At 38.0% G+C, this 22,046-nt stretch overlaps 1 protein-coding gene across 2 annotated transcripts in view; it reads right to left on the minus strand.

Annotated features, from left to right (window-relative positions):
* EFNA5 (ephrin A5) overlaps positions 1–22,046 on the minus strand; it is a 292,590-nt gene that overhangs the window by 42,506 nt on the left and 228,038 nt on the right. For both annotated transcript variants that reach the window (XM_054489787.2, XM_054489785.2), the window contains exon 2: positions 7,332–7,624. In XM_054489787.2, the coding sequence (XP_054345762.1) occupies positions 7,332–7,624 (293 nt within the window). The remainder of the gene's footprint in view (positions 1–7,331; positions 7,625–22,046) is intronic.

Genomic DNA, 22,046 nt, shown 5'->3' on the forward strand with positions numbered 1-22,046 from the left:
AGACTTCAGTAATCAAAAACATTTTTCAATAACAAAAGTAAAATGTACACACACACACACTGAAGCAAATATTGAGTTTTTCATTGTAAGAAAGTACATTGTACTTACAAGTCATTTCCCCTGCAAGAGTAAAAGACAATGAACAGTGAAAAAGATTATCTCCTGCTTTGATAATTGTGCCATTTTGACACTCTTCTATTTCAATAAGAAAAACTATGTAAAAAAGGTGATTGGTGTGAACTGTCCAGAGCAAAACAATTCTTAATGTAGATGACTAAAGTAAGGCACTGAAAAATCAGACATCAAGAGGAATGAAGAATTCCTTAGGCATAGTAATCCTAGCATAATGCTCCTTAAGAATATAGGAAATGGTCTTAAAACTTAATCTTTATGCATTTATGAAATTTTTTACTGAACTAAAATATCAATCTGGGATATTCAAGTTGCCTTAACTTTTCAAAAAATGCAAAACTTTTTGGACTTGGATTACTGAAGTTATTATTTTGGCAGTCAACTGGTTCCTTAAACAATATTTCATCGAGACTCAAAAATCAGAAAAGAGTTGTGATTATTACACCCATTTTACAGATGAAGGAATTGAAGCTCAGTGAAGTTAAGCACATTGCCCAAGTTCCCACAGCTAGTAAGAGCACAGAAAGAGGATTCAGACCCAAAGCTACACTCAACCAGAGTCTGTGCTTCTTTAAAACAAACAAACAAACAAAAAAAACACAACAACCACCACGCTCCACTCTCTGCTTTGATATTATGTATTCCTAGCATATTATTTTTTTAAAGTACTAAAATACTAGGGAACTGTTGCAGTGGGTGCAGTAAAATTTGAGCCCTGTAATTTATCTGCTTTTCTAAAAAACAAAATTAGAAATTTAAAAAATTAATTGGTTTTTTGCCATACGTGGCTTATTATAGCATTTATCCGTGCAATAAATATTTACTGAGTAACTCTTCTAGATGCTGTTTTCTGCAATTTTTCATTGAAATATATAGCTTTTCATCAATATTATAGCTAAGCAGATTATCCATATTATGGAAAACTTGCACTTCTATGACAAACTATATTCTAAATTCTAAACAACTCACCTGCAAATAAGGTTTTGAAACACATCGAGAGTTAAATGAGGACTTTCTTCAAATTAGTTCTGTTTTACTAGTTTTACTGAATATTCTTATACTTTTAAAAGGTTAGCCAATAACTGTATTGTACAATCAAATGATTTCTGAAGCTGATCTTGATCATTTTAATAAGATAGCTCTTAGGAACTTAGGTTACTTTGTTTTAAAAATTGTACAGTGCATATTAAAATTGCCTCATGGCTTAAGATAAGCCTGTAAACTTTTAATCTAAATACCTAAAGCTGAGAATTAGCAGTTAACCACATACATTTAAGCATCTACATACTATAGATTTAAAAATGATGCCCATAGTAACACAGAACGTCCCAGTAATAACTCAGATATAACAAATGCTGGAAAAATTCTCTGTCTTTTAGTATCATTTTCAGAAAATGACAATTGTCTTCTTTATTATAGATCTCTCATTAAAACATACTAATTCCTGAATCAAGTGTGCCATCGTAATTCAGCCTGGATGGTGAATATTCAGGACATTTAAGAAGAATTTCTTAGAAAATGCAACTTTTCTGGTTTCTGAAGTTATCTGAGTTAAAAAGGTCAACGCTTGGGGAAGATACAGTTGAAATATCTTCTGGAGATGGAAAAGTATCCTTTGGAGAGGAGAAAATGCAGAAATATGTTTAAAATTTATCTTTCTACCATCTGATTCGGGGTTCCTAGGAAGTGTTTATAAAGTAGAATTCTCTAAACAGTAGATGTCAGAGTGAGTGCTATTGTTTCTAATCTGTTTTTAAAAAAATATAAAGTGTATTTTTTCAAGTATAATAGACCCCAGGACTTTATCTCTTCACTTCTTTCTTTCTTTTTTTTTTTTATACGGAGTTTCGCTCTTGTTGCCCAGGCTGGAGTGCAACAGAGCGATCCCAGCTCACTGTAACCTCCGCCTCCCAGGTTCAAGCAATTCTCCTGCATCAGCTTCCTGAGTAGCTGGGATTACAGGCATGAGCCACCACGCCCAGCTACTTTTGTATTTTTAGTAGAGATGGGGTTTCTCCATGTTGGTCAGGCTGGTCTTGAACTCCCAGCCTAAGGTGATCCACTCGCCTTGGGCTCCCAAAGTGCTGGGATTACAGGCATAAGCCACTGCGTCCGGCCCTCTTCACTTCTTTTAGTTGCTTACTCACTTAACTTCCTCCCAGATCAGCTAGTTCTCATCTGTGTGAACCTTTTTCAAGTTACCTAACTTTTCTGGGCCTCAGTTTCTTCACCTGTAAATAGGGAAACAGAATAGTTCTTCGTAGTGCTGTTTTGAGATGGTGTCTGGAACACAGTATGTGCTATATAAATTCTAGTTATCCTTACTTATTAAACATCTGCTTGTGCCAAGCAATATAATACAGGGTAGAAAGCAGGAACAGCTGTGAACAACCTACCATAAATATATAATGTCAGGGATGATAAGTGCCTGAGGAAAAATAAAGCAGAGTAAAAGTATAGAGAATGCTGAGAACAAGGTGTTATTTTTATATAGAGAGGTCAGATAAAGACATTGTTTGAACACAGACCTAAAGAAAGTGAGAGCAAGGCACGTGAATGCCTGGGGCAATGGGAAGCCCAGGTAGAGGGACAATAAAGGCCCCAGGTCCCGATGTAGGGGTGTACTGGATAGGAGAGGGAGGAGGGCTGGCGGCTGAGTAGACAGAATCAGGCAGAGGGTGCTAGCAGAAGAAGTCAGAGGCCGAGGGAATCAGGAAAAGGAGTTCAACCCTGGAGGACCTTGCGGGCCAGGTTAGAGACTGTGGACTTTTGTCTGGGTGAGACAGGAAGTCACTGGAGGGCTCTGACCAAGCAGTGCCATGAGTGGGGAAAACAGGAGCCTGCTGCACTGGTAGAGACCCCAGATAATGGTGACTTGGACAGAGCAGCTGGGAGAGAACTAGTTCAATAACCCTAATACGCCTTTCCATTCTGCATTTTCCCTAAAAATGTACCTTTAACTAGGATTTATTGAACATCTACTAAGCAAGGTATTGACCTGGACCACTGTACAGATGTTATCTTTTACCCTAATGCTGCAGACCCTCAGATAAAATATAATAAAATTAGGATATTAAAGCTCCAAGAATTTCTGAAGTTGATTATAATTACATTATTTTATAGATGTAGAGTTCAAACTCCAGAGGGATGAAATGATTCTCGCAAGATCATACAGCTAGTTAGGTCAAGAAAAGGACCTGGGACTCAGTTTTCCTTACTTTATAAAAGCATATATTCAAATCAGTGTTTTATGGAATTACAAAGATAACTTATTTAAAGGATTTCCCTTTACCCCTTCTGATGTAAAAATAACAGCAAAACTTCTTTCAAACATATTCTCATTAGGTTAATATTTAAGAGTATCATTTCTAAAGTGAGAATTTTTTAAGTTTCTAAAAGGAGTATTAAAAAAAAAAAAAAGACAGGGTTTTGCTATGTTGCCCAGGCTGGTCTTGATTTTTTGACTCAAACAATCCTTCTACCTCAGCCTCCCAAACAGCTGGGACTACAGGCATGTGCTACCATATACAGCTAAAATGAGTATTTTTTAATTTTTTAAAATTACTGTTTCTTTTAGGAAGTCTATGTAAACAACTATTGCCTTAATCAATTGACTGGCAGTTCTGCAAATCTATCAATGATATAAGTACCACCAACTTTCTGTAATTATTTTAGTATGCCAATCTCTTACCAAAATAACTCCTGTAGATTAAAAACCGTATTTGTCAGATTCAGAGACGGCCCCAGTCTACCTCGGCAATAATCAGCAATTATAACAACTTAATATACTGTCTGTTCCCAAGGAAAGGAGAATATAGCATAGAGTTATTCTTGGGAGTTAAAATAAAGGGACTAGAACTGCAAAGGATGTTTTATTTTTAAAGTAAATTGGAAACTTCATTTAGGATATTTTCAACTTCCACATTTTCTTAATTTTATAAAACTCAAAGACATTAAGAAAGAAAGAAATCTGGTTGAGGATAAGGCAAATGTTGATAAGAATCTTCTGACTCGTGTCCTCTCTAAGTAATGAGGTGAATAGTTTGTTATGAAATCCTTGTCTTCCCCTCCTCCAAATCTGTGTTTGTATCTGAATTTTGGCACTCCACGGTCTCCACTATACTTAAGCCTACTCCTAGCACCATAAAGCAGGATGGCCAAAAAGCTATAGCTTTCTTTTTTCTTTCTTTCGTTTTTTTTTTTTTTTTTTTGAGATAGAGTCTCACTCTGTCACCCAGGCTGGAGTGCAGTGGCTCAATCTCGGCTCATTGCAACCTCTGCCACCCTGGTTCAAGTGATTCTCCTGCCTCAGCCTCCCAAGTAGCTGGGATTACAGGCTCCTGCCACCATGCCCAGTTAATTTTTGTATTTTTTTTTTTTTTAGTAGAGATGGAGTTTCACTCTCTTGGCCAGGCTGGTCTTGAATTCCTGACCTTGTGATCCACCCGCCTCAGCCTCCCAAAGTGCTAGGATTACAGGTGTGAGCCACCGTGCCCAGCCAGCTTTCTTTTTTCTAGGAAAAGTAAGAAGAGATTTTAAGGCTATGAGGAGCTAAGACGTACTCCTGTCCTAGCAAGAACATTCTGTAAAATTGACTGGTGGGCAGTGAAGCTTGTTCCTGAGATCAGCAATAGAGCTTCTTGTAACGTAGTAAGTGTGAAAATAGCTATTTCCCAATCATCTTGTTCATTCCACACACATTAGGGAAGAGGAAAATTCAACTGAGGGCCAATTCTCCCCTAAGAATCCTTTAGTTTAATTATGACCACAGTACATTAAACGTCTGTAAGACAACCATGTTAGCTCTGCTGCTCCTGACTGCAGCGGTGGAAGAGAAGAAACCCTTTCATTACTAAAAAGACAGGGAAGGATGCCTTTGCGGGTCGAAAACATGGTTGAAAATTCAATTTAACTGAACACCAGGCCACTGTGCTTCTTGTTAATGAACATCTTTTTTGCTGCTAATTTTGTGCTATTTTACCTTTCATTAAAAAAAGTAATTCAAGTTAAACTCAGCTGAACAGCAAAAAGCTCTTCATATTTTGAAGCATTTTGGAACAATTACTTTGACGGAAGCCCTTGACAGTTAAATGACTCCGTTAAATGAATGTTATAGAAGTCACATAATGATTTTTAGTGAAATATTGAATTTAACCACAAATGAGGAAAAACCAGTCATAAGCACTATGGGTATATTTGAATAATAACATCTTGCTTATGAAGCTGAATGAATTCTATAATTTCTAATAATCAGGCAATCAACTAGTTAGTTAGTGGGTATGTTCCTCATCCTGGTGCTCTCTATTCATTTTTGATTATTGCTTTTGCTGTTGTTTTTTTAATCTGAGAAGCCAGTAAGAAAATTTCAAAACTACCAAGAATTTTCTCTTACATTGGTATAGTATTTTACAGTGAGACAATTAATGAGTTGCTGTCCCACAAGTGAAGTCTTCCTCTTTACTTTTTCTCATATGCTGAATGAGATTCTTTCACAAAGTAAAAAAGCAATAAAAGTCAAGAACATGCTGCCTGAGAAGTGTGAATTCACTGTATGCCAGTGCTTCCTGCATCTGTGGGACTCAATATTCCTTTTCTTGTTTTATGGATCAAATGTGAGATAGTATCAAGGCTTTTGCATGTTTTCTCATGACTAATGACTGAAATATGTACTGAAATAATAAAACTGGTACTGTTCAATTTCCTTTTTAAATTCAATTCCAATATAAGTGACAGTTATCATTGTGATGGTGAAATCTGACTTATTATAAAATTCTGTTTTCTGGAGAAGGAGAGGAGCTAGAAATCCCTGTAGACTTAAACCGTGTGAGTTGCGAGTGGGTAGGGACATTTGGACTGAAGAAATGTGTCAGAAAAGAGAATGTTCTTGTTTGTCTGGCAAGCTGGGGTGAAAGTCGATGCTAAGCATACTGAGTGGTATAACTTGGATCTCTACCCACTGTGTGTGATTGCATTTCCTGATTCTTCCAAGCAGGTGAGGCACAACTTTCTCCATGTTCTCACTACTCCCTCAATTTATCTTCATCATCAGCAATTGGTGATTTATACTTTAATTGCCTATTTACATGTCTGCTCCCCAGTGAAAGGTCACTCCCTAGAACAGGGAATATCTCTTCATCTTGCATCCCCCAACATTTCTCAGCTCAGATTAAGCTGTCCAATAAATGTATTTTTTAACAAGTAAACTTTTAACCTCTTCAGTTGACAGTGAGAATACATGGGAAAGGCCAGATAGTTTAAATATAAATACCAGTTAAAGTCCAGATACACAACAAGCTGCTTAAAGTAGCTATCACCTATAATCTTGCTACTCAAAGTGTGGTCCACAGTTCAGTAGCAGCAGCAGCATCTGGGAGCTTCATACATCCAGAATTTCAGGCCCTGCCTTAGACCTCCTGAGTCAGAATGCATTACAAGATCCCCAGATAACACTATGCATAGTGAAGTTTGAGAAGCATTTACCTATAACATATGGTAGTAGGAGGTACGAAGAAGTGATGGGTATATAATGGAGAAGAAACAAGGCCAGGCATTCTGATTAATACAGAAGTCTACTGAGAAAGTTTTAGAGCTCTCCCAGGACAGAGTCACTCAATGCTCACAGGTGGGAAACTCACTCATACCAGTTACCTTGGAACCCCTTCCAGACACTTCTTCACAAGTCTTTCCTGTTTAAAGACAGAGCTGCTCTTAATAATTATCTTTTCTCCTTGCTGCAAAGAGAGTATTTATCGTCAACATGCTGACATTTCCAGGAGTTTTGGCTTCCTCCACTGAAAATGTGGATGATTGAAAGGATATTGCTGACACCTGAATAAGAAATCCAATGACTCCAAGCTATGTAAATTTAATTATTTCCTTTAATTTTTTTTCAGGAGTCTTTTTTTCTTTTCCTGAGCTTTGGAGAAGTCCTGGCAATTTTCATTTAAAAGAAATACAAGTCAGCAGTGGTTCAGTGAACAGGCTGACACGTAATTTCATAGGGGGAGAGGCGCTCTGTCTTTAATCTAATTTGTGCTCTCAATTCCCAGCTAATGTATCTAGGGATCCTGATCTATGCATTTACAAGGAGACATCTGTAATGCAGAGTCCAGCTCTCTGCAATTCTCTGAAACATGGGTAAAAAATTAGTCTGGGCTCTTGCAGCTGCCCTACAACACGATAAATCTCTATATACTCACAGATGTAGAAATATTCTCGGCCTGGCCTGAATTCAAATCCTAGAGAAAAGGGAGTGAAGAGCTGGAATTTTTCAGAGAACTTCAGTGGTCCATTTGGAGAGTGAGGCCGGTTACATTCCCATCTCTTGAACCCTTTGGAAGTGTGGTCGCAGGCACTGTAGCCATCAAAGTTCACCATGTACAGGACATAGCGCTCAGTCTTATCTTCTGGGACGGAGTCCTCATAGTGAGGGCAGAAAACATCCAGGTAGTCATTGATACAGACATCAATATGGTAGTCACCCCTCTGGAATCTGTTAGAAAAAGAAAAAAAAATGTGATAATTCATAGAGAAAGGGCTTTCTGCTTGGAATCAGTGGTTAAACTATTCAATAATTTTGGGGCTAAAGCATCTAGTATAGTAAGTTCTTACTGAATGCCATTATAATTTGGGGCATGGTTTGAAATGTTGCAGTTCCCAATCTAAGCCACAAAAAGCCATTTTACAGTGAGATTCCATTATATTTGTTTCAAAATATCCTACAAACTAAGTGCTTTGCTTTCATTTTCAATATTATATTAAATATCACTCTTTCAAACTGTGGAACTCTATAGAGGTACTAGTGTGGTGTTTTCCATGTTTCCTTTCATTCTTAAAAATCATATATTAAAACAAAGTTTTTATATTTTTATAATAGTGTTTCACTTAATAAATATTTTTGAATAAATGAATGAGGAAATTAAAGAACAAATAAATGACCGAATTGTTTTTTGTTATAGTTGAGGCCATTTTCCACTTTCTATGCAAATGAGAATTAGAGACATAAAATTGGGAGAATTAGAATCATAACATTTTATGGTTAGAAAGACAATTCCTAAAACACTTCCATTTTAGAGAAAAATAAAAAGACATAAAGATGAAGCAGTGAGTGATTGAGCCAAACCTAGTATGGAGACTTCGGATCCCAGTTCAGTGCTTTTCTTAGATCTGCTACATCAGAAACTTATTTTAGTGCATCTCGCTTTCGATGCAGCGTCTTTTCCATACTGAGAAAACAACCCATCTAAATCAAACGACTCTTCCCCTCATTTCTTTTAATTCTACAGGTCATGTTCTAGAACTGGGCTGGTGAGTAATGAAAGTAACAAGCCAAATGAAAATAGCCAAAACCACGGCTAATTCATCCTAGTTAAAAATGTACACACGTGAATACACACAGCTCCCACCACAAACACCACACTGTCTGCTTCAATTCTCATCTCACAAAAGTTTTGCTTATCTGTTTTAACTAATGTGTCTTTCTCCATCAGTTGAACAGTATTTCCCAAGACACAACGATGTGTGAAACAGGAACTGTTATGCATACAACTTTCTCAGTCTAAAATCATGGTGGAAAAGCGTACAAAACTCCTTTGTTTTTAGCTGGTGAGGAAATTCTTCTCTGAGCCCTTAGAAATTTCATCATAAAATTGTGTTACTGCTGAAATACAATGTTCATAAAGTCATATAATCTCCAAGCTGGACAGTCTGAGTGTGAACACTTCCCAGTGGCAGTGAGACAGTCTATTCCATTTTTGGACATCTCTAAATGTTGGAAAGTTTCTTCTTATATTCAGCATATCCACTTCTGTGTAATTTCTACCCAGTGATACTACTTCTGCTGCCTGGAATTACAAAAAACAAATCAAATTCCTCTTCTGCAAGGGAGTCCATAAAACATTTGAAGATGTCAGCTATATCTCTCTATATCTTCCTTTCTGCAGACATTTGAAAATCTCTCTATATCTTCCTTTCTGCAGACATTTGAAAATCTTGATTCCCTTGGTTCTTTCTAGTATAGTTCCCAGGCTCCTCATCATTTTAGATTCTTGACCCTTCTCACATTCTCCAGTTTCCCAGTATATTCCCCATAAAATGCAGCACCCGAACATAAACATAATAACGACCTCTGACAGCTTGTAACCGATGTCCACCCCAGTAGAAATATACCACCTTCTAGCCGGGTACAGTGGCTCATGCCTGTAATCCCAGCACTTTGGGAGGCCAGGGCAGGCAGATCACTTGAGTCCAGGAGTTTGAGACCAGCCTGGCCAACATGGCGAAACCTTGTCTCTACTAAAAATACAAAAAATATTACCCAGGCGTGGTGGCACATGCTTGTAATCCCAGCTACTCAGAAGGCTGAGGCACAAGAATGGCACGAACCTGGAAGGCGGAGGTTGCAGTGAGCTGAGATCACGCCACTGCACTCCAGCCTGGGTGACAGAGTGAGACTCCGTCTCACAAAGGAAAAAAGAAAGAAATATACCACCTTCACTCTGGATGCTAAATATTCATTGACAAGCCAAGATACTCTTCCAAGAGACAACATTGTGAAAAAGTAGACACCATTCATTTTGACTAAGTAGACCTAGATTTAAGAACTGGATCTGCTGTTGGTTGAGTGGGAGAGTTATAAATCATTCTGAGCCTCAGTTTTCTCATATGTAAGTTGGGCTAATCATGAGAACCCGCCTTGCTGGCCTCTGGTGGCTGCTTCAAGCCTTAGATAAGGAAATGTATGGAAAAAACTGTATAGATGTAAACCACTGTTACCATCATCAGGATATAACAAAGCATATTAAAATAAGTAAATAAAATATTAATTTTAAAATAATAGCAGTAAGAACTTACAACAGAGATAAAAATAATATGTATATTTCCCCTTTTAAAAATCCAAAAGGAAGATCATATAGAAATGTTAAATTCTGTCCTTAAATGTCAAATGATCCATAGCAACTCCACTTGACCCTTGCTCCTGAAAAGCAGCATGCTGATTTACACAAGAGAAATCAGGAAAAATTCTCAGAATATTCACTTTTCAGCTAGAGGATCCCAAAATACATAACCATTTTTTTAAAAACCGAAAACACTTGGAAGTATTTATATTTGCAATGACCATGGGTTTACTTTTTCTTCATTACTAGCAGACAGCGATTTGTCAAGATGCAAGGAAAGCCTGTGCTGCTTTTAAAAGATTTTTGAACATCAAGGTAACATCACTGCCAAAGTACAGAGAAAAGACCCTGCAAGGTTCAGATAAAAGGGTGCTGGGATATGAAGCATCAGCACTCAGAGTAGCCTGACAGTTTTGGATAAGAGCCAGACAAGAAATGCAGCAGAAGGCAATGCCCAGATGCACTTTATATTATTATATTATTATTATAATTTTAAAGAGATTCAAGGGGGAAGATTTTTCTTTCCCTAAGTGTCACTCATTTTAGCTTCTACTAGCATTTGGCACTGCTCAAAGTGAAAGTAAAAATTAAAACTGCCATTGTCTGGACCCATTCTGTTACTCCTTTATTCTATAATTCCTTTATTCCACAACTGAAAAAAAAAAAGTCAGTTTCTTGATGCCTAAAAGTTTGCTCTCCTTTCCTAACTTTTATCCCTGTTAATGTTGCTAAACTTTTACTAAAGCAAACTGTGAGGTTGAAGACCCATTCTACTTTGTGTTGACCAGCTATCCCTTCTGATGACATTTTATTTTGCATGGAGTGTTAAGTGAATTACGGTGGTACCTATTTTAAACGTGCGATTGCCCCAGCAATTACTATTTCTTTCTCTCTTTTTTTTTTTTTTTTTTTGAGATGGAGTCTCACTCCGTCACCAGGCTGGAGTGCAGTGGTGTGATCTCAGCTCACTGAAACGTCTGCCTCCTTAATTCAAGCAATTCCCCTGCCTCAGCCTCCCTAGTAGCAGGGATACAGGCATGCGCCACCACACCCAGTTGATTTTTGTATTTTTAGTAGAGACAGGGTTTCACCATGTTGGCCAGGATGGTCTCAATCTCCTGACCTCATGATCTGCCCAGCTCAGCCTCCTGACGTGCTGGGATTACAGGCATGAGCCACTGTGCTCGGCCACAATTACTATTTCTACCCTTTTAGCCATACGACGAAGAAAAGATGATGATTCACTATAGAATCAATTTACACTTTTGTTTCAGATCTTAAATTCATATAGTTTAGTAATGTAAATTTCAAAGGGTGGACAATATAAATATAAAAACAATGACAAATTGGAATTCATAAAAGGCAGCTATATAACCTACTCAAGTATAATCCAAAGAAAAGTTTAGGATCAGATATGCTAATGCTATTAGGCTGGTGCAAAAGTAATTGCGGTTTTTGCCTTAATATATCAAATCATGTTCTCTGGGTATAAAGTAGAATGGAACCATTCTTTTCTGGCCATACTGTGAAGGAACACATAAATATGGCTAATATTAGAGTGCTTATTATGTTACATTCATTATCTCAACTTAATCTCTATTACAATGCCACAGAATAGCCACTATTATTACTACACCCATTTAAAGATGAGGACATTGAGATTAAGAAGTCAAACAACGTGCCCAATATTACACAACTAGTAAAGAAAAGGGGGAGGCAGAATTCAACCCACTCTGACCTCAGAACCAAAGCTCTTCACTTTTCCATTTTGTGAGAGATTAAATTGCTAGAGCCAAGTCCTTAGGTCAGCACTATATTCCTCCAGAGGGACCCATTTTCATTCTTGATGAGGTTTCAGTTCTCTCCTTCATTCACGGATGCAACAAACATTTGCTGCATCCAGGATCTGCTATGGGCTTTACATATGTTATCATATGAAATCCTCCAAACAACCCTATTTTGTAGTTTTAATTAGTTTCACTTTACCAATGAGGAAAGGACATTCAGAGAGGGCATTGTCCAACTTTTTATAGCTAATAAATAGCAGAGTTAGGATCTGAACTCAAGTCTTACATGGTTCTGAAGCATATTCTTGTCCTCCTAACCACAATGGTTCCAAAGCTTCACCAGCTGTAGTAACGACCCTCTTAAGAGTTTGGGTTACCTTTATATTTACACTGATCTTCTAGCAGAGCATTGCAACAAGGTGTCCCAGCCCTACTGTCTCCTCCATGACGTTTGTCCCAAACTCCTAAACTGGAAAGCTGAGGGGTGTGTCAACATTTAGAATAAGCCTCAGATTGCAGGGTTAGCTCCTGATTCATCCCTTCACAGAATAACAAGTTGTTAGGCTCAGCAGCCATTCACATAAAGGGATCTTTTTTCCATCAGGAAGCAGCTTTCATGAGCTCTAGCTCATATTAAAAGAGGAAACTGACATCTAGGAAGACTGATTCTGCATGCCAATATTTACAAATGCCATGGGTAACACAGCCATTGCTTTAACACATTTGTAAATTTCTTGGAAAATTTCTTGTAAATGTCTTCTCTTTATGTCTTATCCTTAATTCCATCCATTGTATCAGCAGTTCTATACCCCTATCTGAGATCACCACATAATTTTAACTATAAGAATTTCTGGCTCTACACCAAGCCAGCAATAATTACAATACAATCTCTACTAAATTATCACAGTGCTTCACAATGTAAAAGCATGCTCAGTTACCATACTTAGAAAAGCAATTGTGTTTGAGTAAAACAATTACTGCCCTGCCTGTTTTCACAGTGTAAAAGTCTCAAGAGTCAAGAAACATCTCATATGCATAAAAAGATGGTCCCTGCTCCCCAGAAGGCTGCATGGCCACTTAGGTCAATGTTCTGTGCAACATAAATAGTTGACCCTTGAGCAACACGGGTTTGAACTGCATGGATCCACTTACATGTGGACTTGCTTCTACCTGTGCCACCCCTGAGACAGCAAGACCAATCCCTCCTCATCCTCAGTCTACTCAATATGAAGACAAGGATGAAGACCTTTAGGATTATCAACTTCCACCTAAAAAGAGTAAATATATTTTCTCTTCCTTATGATTTTATTAATAACATTTTCTTTTCTTGAGCTTACTTGATTATAAGAATACAGTATATATGTTTAACATACAAAATATGCATTGACTGTTTATGTTAATGGCAAGGCTTCCAAGCAATCGTAGGCTATTAGTAGCTAAGGTTTTCAGGGTCAAAAGTTATACCTGGATTTTCAACTACATGCAGGGCCGGTGACCTTAATCTCCCACATTGTTCAAGGATAAACTTCATATTATATGTACTCTATTATGGCAAGAATACATTGTACACATTTATCAAAATTTGGTGGTAGACTGGTTCAGAATCAATGTCATATATATTATAGAAGGGTAATTTTAGTTAATTTAGGAAAATAAAATTCAGCATGGCAACTAGTCCTTTGCAATCATCTCAAATACCAAAAATGAATTATGTACTTTATGGTAGTTCTTGATAAACCAGAGGCCGCCTGGAGCATTGGATAAAAAGCACATGTCTAGGGCTATTGACAGCAAAAGCAACAACTGAAGCTGGGATTAGAGCAGAAAAAGTGTGCTTCTGGAAAGTGTGTTTGTTTCTCAGCGTTTACCTGATGACATTCCATTGTATGCTGAATAAATTTTAATTTTCAATTTAAAGCCACTGTTAATATCTCTCCCTTGCTGAGCATGGTGGCTGATGCCTGTAATCCTAGGACTTTGGGAAGCTGAAGTGGGAGGATCACTTGAGCCCAGGAGTTTGAGACCAGCCTGGACAATATAGTGAGACTCCATCTCTATAAAACATTTTTTTAAAAAAATTAGCCAGGCATAGTAGTGTGTGCCTGTAGTCCCAGCTACTCAGGAGGTTGAGGCAGGAGGATCGCTTGAGCCTCAGAGGCAGAGGTTGTAGTGAACCAAGATTGTGCCACTGCACTCCAGCCTGGGCAACAGAGAAAGACTCTGTCTCAAAAAAAAAAAAAAATTGCTCCCTGTACTGAACCTGTCTGCAAGAAGTAAGTCATGACTTGAGTCTCAGAATTCAGATGAAATAAAGACAAGAGAAGTGAGGTAACAGTTGACAACTACCTTTTCATTTAGATCTCACCAGTGTGCCCTCAACTTTCTACTGAGTGAGGAAGCAAAGCATTGTTTGATGACATTAGGTAGCCTAAGCCATAACAGCTTTGTCCTCCTAAGTACTTCATTTTCAAACTTGGGTGGCTGAAAAAGGTACATCTACTACTTGAATAGTCTAGGTCCTTTACTAGTCTCAAGTATAAGTTCTCAATGTACTCTGACCCTGTCTCTTGGTTCCTCTTTACTAAGGTAAGTAGATACCACCTCGCTTTTCTTCCTTATGATTTTCATGATGCCGACCTGACTTCCTCCTGGACCCCACACTCTTGTGTTGTGGATATTGACAGCTGGGAAGGCCACATTGAAAGGACACTCAGGCAGTGCCCTGGGCTTCAGCCTGCAGAGGAGCAGCACCATAATCCTCCTTCTCTGAGTTCATCTTTAGCCACTTTGCCCTGCAGTGTTCCTCCTTTCATTCCATCCTCATTTGCTAAAGCCAAAATGCATTTCATTTTAGTAGCTGGAAAAGGAAGGGTATGGTGCATATTTAAAATGTTCTAAATTGGCCTTTAGCATATGTTGCTGGCACAGCAGAGAGCCGGCTTCCAGGGAAATATGTATGGAGGTATTTTATCAAGAAGCTCCTGAGTGAAGTTTCTTCACTCCATAAATACAGAAACAGCATTACTGAAAGGAGACAGTGTTATTAGAGGTTAGGAAGCTGTGAGATACTTTCATCCCCCTTCACATTATGTTTTAAAGAATTCAATAATGAAAATGTTATTTCTCATGAACTGGATAGTTGATTATTACATTTTAAATGTATTTTAATCTGTCAAAGAGGTGATTGTTTTAATATTCCTACTTGAACAGAAATCCAATGTCACTTCTTTAATTACAAGGCAACCTAATGTATTACATTCTGAAATTGAAATGTAAAAGAAGGATATGATTTATGGTCAAAGATTAAGCAAATTTATCAGCTTAGGGTTCCTCCAAAATTTTAAACTAATTCTAGAGTGAATATATCTTGGGAGCACTGTCTTCAAATTCTACTATTACTGATTTAAAGGCTAATTTCAGAATAAGATGTCTGTTTTTAACTAGTATAATTTTTCATTTGTTCCAAAAGGGGCTAATGGGTCCTGCAACAGATATGGGTTTGGTTTATAAATATGTTTTTGTGAGGAGATGGGCAGGACAGCAGTCTCTGTTGTATAACATGCTGCTTCTTGCCTCCTTCTGTTATTCCTTTCAGCACAGAATGCAAGCCTTATGGCTTTCCTATTCTAAATCTGAAGATGCTCTTTTTTTTCTTTTTTCTTTTTTTTTTTTTTTTTTTTTGCTTTTCTTCAGAGGTTAAAGCATGGAATACAAACAGCAAATCAAACTCAGGGTAGATAAATAATACTAGCATCACTGAGGGCTGAACAAATATTTGTTTTGTTAATTTTAAATTTCTCTTCTCTCTCATGGACTGAAACACGTCTATCTTTCAGATGTATTGGTAATCAACCTCCATGTTCAGCTCTGAGAGAACAGGACTCATGGATAGTTTCACTGTTACCACACCAGGTGTGAAGGCTGAATGAGATCTTATATGATGACCAACACACATAATTTCAGACCAATCCAGCTCTTCCAGGCTTTAGAACATGCTAAAAACAATGAATATTCCCAGAGAAGTGAAGGTTCACAAGTTAAAAAAGTATTCAAGGATAAGTTTCAAAGATGTTTCCTACTTATTTTGCAGCAGAAATGCAGTATGCTACAATATATACTGACAAAATGTTTGGAACCTGGAGTTGATGCTGTGTTTATCCACTAATGAAAGTTTCAACAGAGTTCTTGCACGTGCATGTTTTGATAATTAAAAATTCTGCAGCATAAGAGTTTTACCTTAAGTTCAGTAACTGTTGATGATGATAAGAAGACATCATTTTCTTGGCCAAATATTAAGAATTCATCAGCAGTTTATTATATTACCCTGTCACTTTTTTCTTGTATGTATGTGTGTGCACTTTAAAAGCAAAACATTTGAAAATCCCACAATACTAATTACTCATATCAGATAGATGGATAAAATTCACATAGCTTTTGCCTGTTGCTTTTCTACTACAAGTCATGTCAGTCTGAATGACTTTTTAAAACTGGTATCTCCCAGGAATTGCACCTGTTTCATATACAAGGCCCAGCCTCACATAATGTTCTCTCCTCCAGTGTTGTAACTCATTTGGAGTTTGTTTTATTAGCTTGACGGAGGAGCTTCAAAGGAAAGAAAGCATTAAATTGGCAGAGCCTAAACAAGACTTTCCCTCAGGAAGAGGCTGGAAGCTTTGGGTGACAGTCTAATTGCTTCTAAGCCCCCAAAGAGGCCTCGGGCATGGAGTAAGAGTGTGTCAACGTCAACAGGCCAAGTCGGCCAAAGAATTAAGCAGGCAGAGTTCTAAAGACATAACACATCACAGATCACTTCAAATGGCTTTCAAAAGGAGATTTTAAAGAAATAGTTAATGTCTGGCAATCAGTATAGTCCTAACAGAGGTCACTCCCACAGTGCAAAACAGGCTCTTCCTCCACTCCTGCTGGCCAGGAGCTTCCTATCAAAGCTGTACTTCAGGTCTTAAGCCAGTAGAGTTTTTCACCCCCTACCCCCAACTTCAAGTACATGAAGCAGAGCACCTGCCACATACACACAGACCCAGCAAAAGGAGACACAGGAAACCATCAGATAGGCTATCTAGCCACTGTCCAAGGAGAACAGTATTAAACAAACTGATTCTGTTCAGGGGATGTGGGAGTCAATCAAACAAATAAGCCACCTGTCAAACTGCTTACTTCCATGTAGCCCTTTTGTATCTTCTAGATACAAGAGAAGAGAGTTACCCAGCAGAATTTCAGGCTATTCACAGTTTCAAAAATAATAATAATAACCAAAGGGTTAATAAGTAAATCTCCTTTTTATTGACCAACTCAAGGAGAGATTTTTGGAAAAGAGTGATTTAATAGTTCTTAAGTACTTGGTGTGCAAAGAGTGAGCTAAATATTTGTATTATGGGTTGATGATAACTTACTGGAATCATTACAATCTAAATCTGAAATTTAGCCCAGACTTTTAAAAATTTGAGAAATCTGACAATTAATATGTTAATTTATTAAACAAACAAAAAACAATACATTGGAAGAAAGAAAATACATGTGTTTTACGGCTTTCTTTTATGTTTGATCTTCATCAGACAAGAGGAAGCATATATTTGGTAATGCTAGGGCATGATAATAATAATAATGTTTTCATACAAAACTGTAGACAATAAGGCAGAAATTGTGGCTGTTTCTATGGAAATTGGCATGTGCAAGGTAATTACTTCTATTTGGCCAGTTAGGACCTTGTGAGCAGTTGGATACAAATCTGGGACTGGGAATGAGGCTAATACAAAGAAAAGAGCTCTGCAGTCATTAGAAACGAGGTGGTGGTCGTAGTCATAAAAAGTACTGAATTCATCCGAAGTCAATGTACAGATTTAGAAGAAAACTGGGACTCTGCTGAATGCAAACTGCTGTAATTATTACTATGCTATTTTTATCTAGATTTATTTTTTACATATAGATCTCCTTGAAAATAGTAATAGTGTTTACTTGTCTCTGTATCCCCAACACTTAGCACCATGTTTGCACATAGTAGCAACTACATAGATGTTCGATGAAGAGGAATGTAGCTGAAGGGTATTAGAAGTGATGCTTAAAAACAGAAGAACTGTGTAAAGCATCCAATAATCTCTTCCTGTGTTCTGGGTCCCAGTATAAAATTTTGAGAGAAGCTAAATATTATAAACAAAGGTCAAGATCAGGAAACAAAATAATGGCAGGCTGCAAAAAAGAAAATGATAATCAGGACTGTTGTTCAAGCAATGCTAGAAAATTATGCCTAGCCAAGTAGACAACTTAAGCACCTAAGGCAGAATGAAAGTTTCTCTCTTGTCATTAAGTCCTCTATTCAATTACCATTTATCAGGGTAATTAAACACTGGAAAGTGATGCCAGACTAATTGTTAGATTATGATAATTACACGTCTTTGCTATGCTACAGCTGATCAAAATAAGATGTGGTCCCGTGCACTTAGCCAAAGCTGCTCTGTAATCGTCAGACTTTTGTACAGTGCTAGGACATTTATTACTAATTCATTACAAATCAGGCGGAGAAGCTTATTATTTGTAATTCTTCTACCCCCCACCCCCACACAGCCTCCTGAAACAAGACTCGCAAAAGGTTAAGCACAAACTTCTGCCTCTCATTGGCCCATTTCCATCCCAATTACACAGCTGAGCAGCATTAGGTGCCTCTATTTGAGAGGGTTCATCAGGCTGCTTCACAAACATCCTGCAACCGCCTATCACATTGGCAGAAACATCCAAGACTCCTTTTCAGCCCCTGCCAACCACTGTTTTGCTCTCAGTTGTGTCCCAGCAACCATGCATTGGAAATCCAGAGACTCCTTTGGTTTTGGGGCTCCCTCCTGCTCAGGTCAGGCCTCAGCCAGGCTGAGATATGTCCAGGGGTTTGCTCCAGTTAGCAGGAGTCATGGGGAATACAGACTGTCCTCCACCTACCTGACATCCAGTCTCTGTTCTTCAAGCTGGGGTCAGGAGAGGAAACCAACGTTCTCAGGATCCCACCAGAGTCACCTCAAAGCTACCAAATAGATTCGAATCTTTGGAGAGAAAGACTGGAACCAATGCATCGTCCTTGGGCTTTACAAGGCCAGAATCCCTGGCGTATCTGGGGGTTAGAAATCTCTCCTTCCATCCCTGTACTAACTGCTCCAGGCCACTGTTGGAAGGTGGAAAGGCAAACAGGTATTTTATATTCTTCACTTGGCTTTATCCTGGGACTTTTGAGGTCCTCCCTGCAACCATCATCAGAATGTGTTAGCATGAGCCACTGTGAGGTGGAGGAAGCATACAGCATCAGGTTAAAACTTTAGTAACTGCTACATTTATGTCATGGTATGGCTCTCTATTTTAGGATTTTTTTTCTCTTATTATTTTAGCAGTGTTACAGACTGAATGTTTGTCTCTCCCACTCTAAATCATGTTTAAGCCCCAACCCACAATGTGATTGCATTTGGAGACAGGGTCTTTTTTGGAAGTAATTAAGGTTAAATGAGGTCACAAGGGTGGGGCCCTAATCCAACAGGATTAGTGTCCTTATATGAATAGACAGCAGAGAGCTCGCTCTTCTTCTGCCATGTGAGGACTCAGGGAGAAGATGGCTGCCCCAAGAGAGCCCCCACCAGAAATCAACTTCTGCTGGACCTTGGTCTGGGACTTCTAGCCTCCAAAATTGTGAGAAAATAAATCTCTGTTGTTTAAGCCACAGGGTCTACGGCAGTTTGTTATGGAAGTCTGAGCAGACTAATATGAGCAGTTTAACATTAAATTAGGGATACAGTGGGGGATAGGGTGGTTTTGAATTACATTGCTCTCAGTGACTTCAGATGTATATAAACATCAATAAAGAACAGCTAAGTAAAAATGGCCAGAAAGGAAGGGAGCAAGGGGGAAGGAAGATGGCAGAGTTATGCCACTACCAGCACTTCTCATGATACCCTGCACATGGGATAGACTCAGTATCTACTTGCTGCTCTGAGCAAATGGCTGCTCTGAGGCAAGAAGGCGCACTATTTTTCTAAGTAAGCATAGTTTCACCTCTGAAATTAACTCATGGCACTACAAAAACGACTGTATTATCACCTGGCAACTGTGTTATCTCGCTGTTTTAGCAAGGCTTTTGCCCAGAGATAGAATGAAGGGTGTTACAGAAAAGTCACATATTCCATTTCACCCTTCCTTGACCCTGGAAATTAAAACAGAATATGCCACCACCCTTCAACAATTGTATTAAGTGCATTCTAGGGGCAAAAGAAACCATGAGGTACTTTGTTAACATCGGAATACATGAAACTGTCATTTCATGCACACATTTATTGGTGGCCTATAGTTTAGACTGGGGAGCTGGGGAACAAAGGTACTTCAGTTCATCACATAAAAATGGTTTTGGACTACTTAGTATCATTATTTCCTCCCCACACTCATTAAAAGGATATCCATTCATACAGCTGGATCCTCTAATTACTCTTATAGCCTGGACCACAGAAAGATATATGCAAGAATAATGCAAACATAAAAAATAAGAAACTAATTGCTCTATCCCAAGGAAACATAAGGGGGAGAAAGAAATAAACAATTCACCATTTATTTCTCAGAAATAAATCTAAGCACTTTAGAGGATTCTCAAGTACTACAATATTTCTACCTACTTAAATGCTTGTCTATCTCAATGACAGAGAATATAGTTGTTTTTCTTTTTCCACCTTTCATCTTAATAAACTCTACTTTCAAAATGTCTACCTTGGAAAAGAACTATAGTTCAAAGCAAGGGCACATGATCTTCCTATTGAACTTTCAGAATTTCTGGTATTGCTAGAAGCTCTGAATGAGCCACTTGTGTGGACTGCAAGGTTTCAGAGGGAAGGTTAATGTCAAGACACAAAGAGGATGAAATAAGCAGATGATAATGGGCACTCCATACCCATGAAAACTCAGCACTGTCAGCTTTGAGAAGACAGGGTCACAACTTACTTTCTTCAGTACTCAGTAGTGCAATCCCAGATCCCAAAGTTTCACGATGTACACATTAACATTTTATTGCTGCTCACAGTGTTCAAGGCAGACAGAAAGAGAGAATGTCAGCTGTTTTTGGTCACAAACTCAGTGTTGATGAGCTGGGTCAAAAAACAATGCAGGATTTACAAAACCTATAGGAGATATTAAATGAGCCTGGGACTAAGCACAGAATCTGTATGCAATGTGAGGGTAAATGTTACTCTAATATAGCACGTCAATTGATTTATTTACAGAATAGGATAATTTTACTTGTTGATGTTTTAATTCAACATCTGGGTATCTACCTTGTACATGCCAAATATTTATCAAAATCATACCTCATTTTGCATGCTAAAAAAAAACTTGTTTTTTTTTTTCAGTTCTACAAATATAAAGTACTCCTTTCAACCCTCTCTCTGAGAAGTAAAGGCATAGGGCAAACAGGGATTTCACCTTGGTATATCTCAGATTTCTGGCTCAGGACACTCTATATCCAAGAAAGATTCACAACAGCCAAAACCCACTCAAGGATGTTTTTAAATCCAGTCATTAATTAAAAACCCTAAGTCATGGTCACTGAAAGTACCAGTTACTATGGTTCTATAAACATGACTAGGGAAAATAACATGACATGTGCTGGCCAGGTGAGCAGATTAGGAGCACAATCTACCAGGCTAATATAAAGAGTATACCCACTCTTGGTGCTGTTAAACCTGCTCTGAAGCATGCACTAATATTCAGGGCTGGAGCAAGAAAGGATAGCGTCCTATCTGCAGAAACACCTTTTCCTTCCTTGTGTAGGCAGTGAAGCTGTGCTGGAATTGCATTTCCCACCATATGACTGGGACATGACCTGAAGCTTACATATACTTCAATTTAGGGTTCTGAATCCTAAGAAGTTACAAATTTTTCCAACTCACTAGAGGAAATGAAAATTAGGAGCTGTGAGAGGTGCCTATTGTTTTTTTGTTTTAGTTTAAATATGAATTTCTGGCATAAAAGCTGAAGAAATATACTTACATATGCATAGCACTTTCTGGTAGAACATTAAATTTAGTTTATTTTTTAAATAAGGGTGGTGCCTTCTAGATATAATTAATATCTCTAAAGATGTCAGAGATGTTTGCAAGTATATATGGAAACATGAAATACTGCATTTCTTTGACAATTAGGATGTTTAAAAATTTGTATCACATGTGAGAAAATTGTGTTGATTCTAATGATGAAAAAA

The sequence above is a fragment of the Pongo pygmaeus genome, chromosome 4 (assembly GCF_028885625.2).
Source record: "Pongo pygmaeus isolate AG05252 chromosome 4, NHGRI_mPonPyg2-v2.0_pri, whole genome shotgun sequence".
Classification (NCBI taxonomy): domain Eukaryota; kingdom Metazoa; phylum Chordata; class Mammalia; order Primates; family Hominidae; genus Pongo; species Pongo pygmaeus.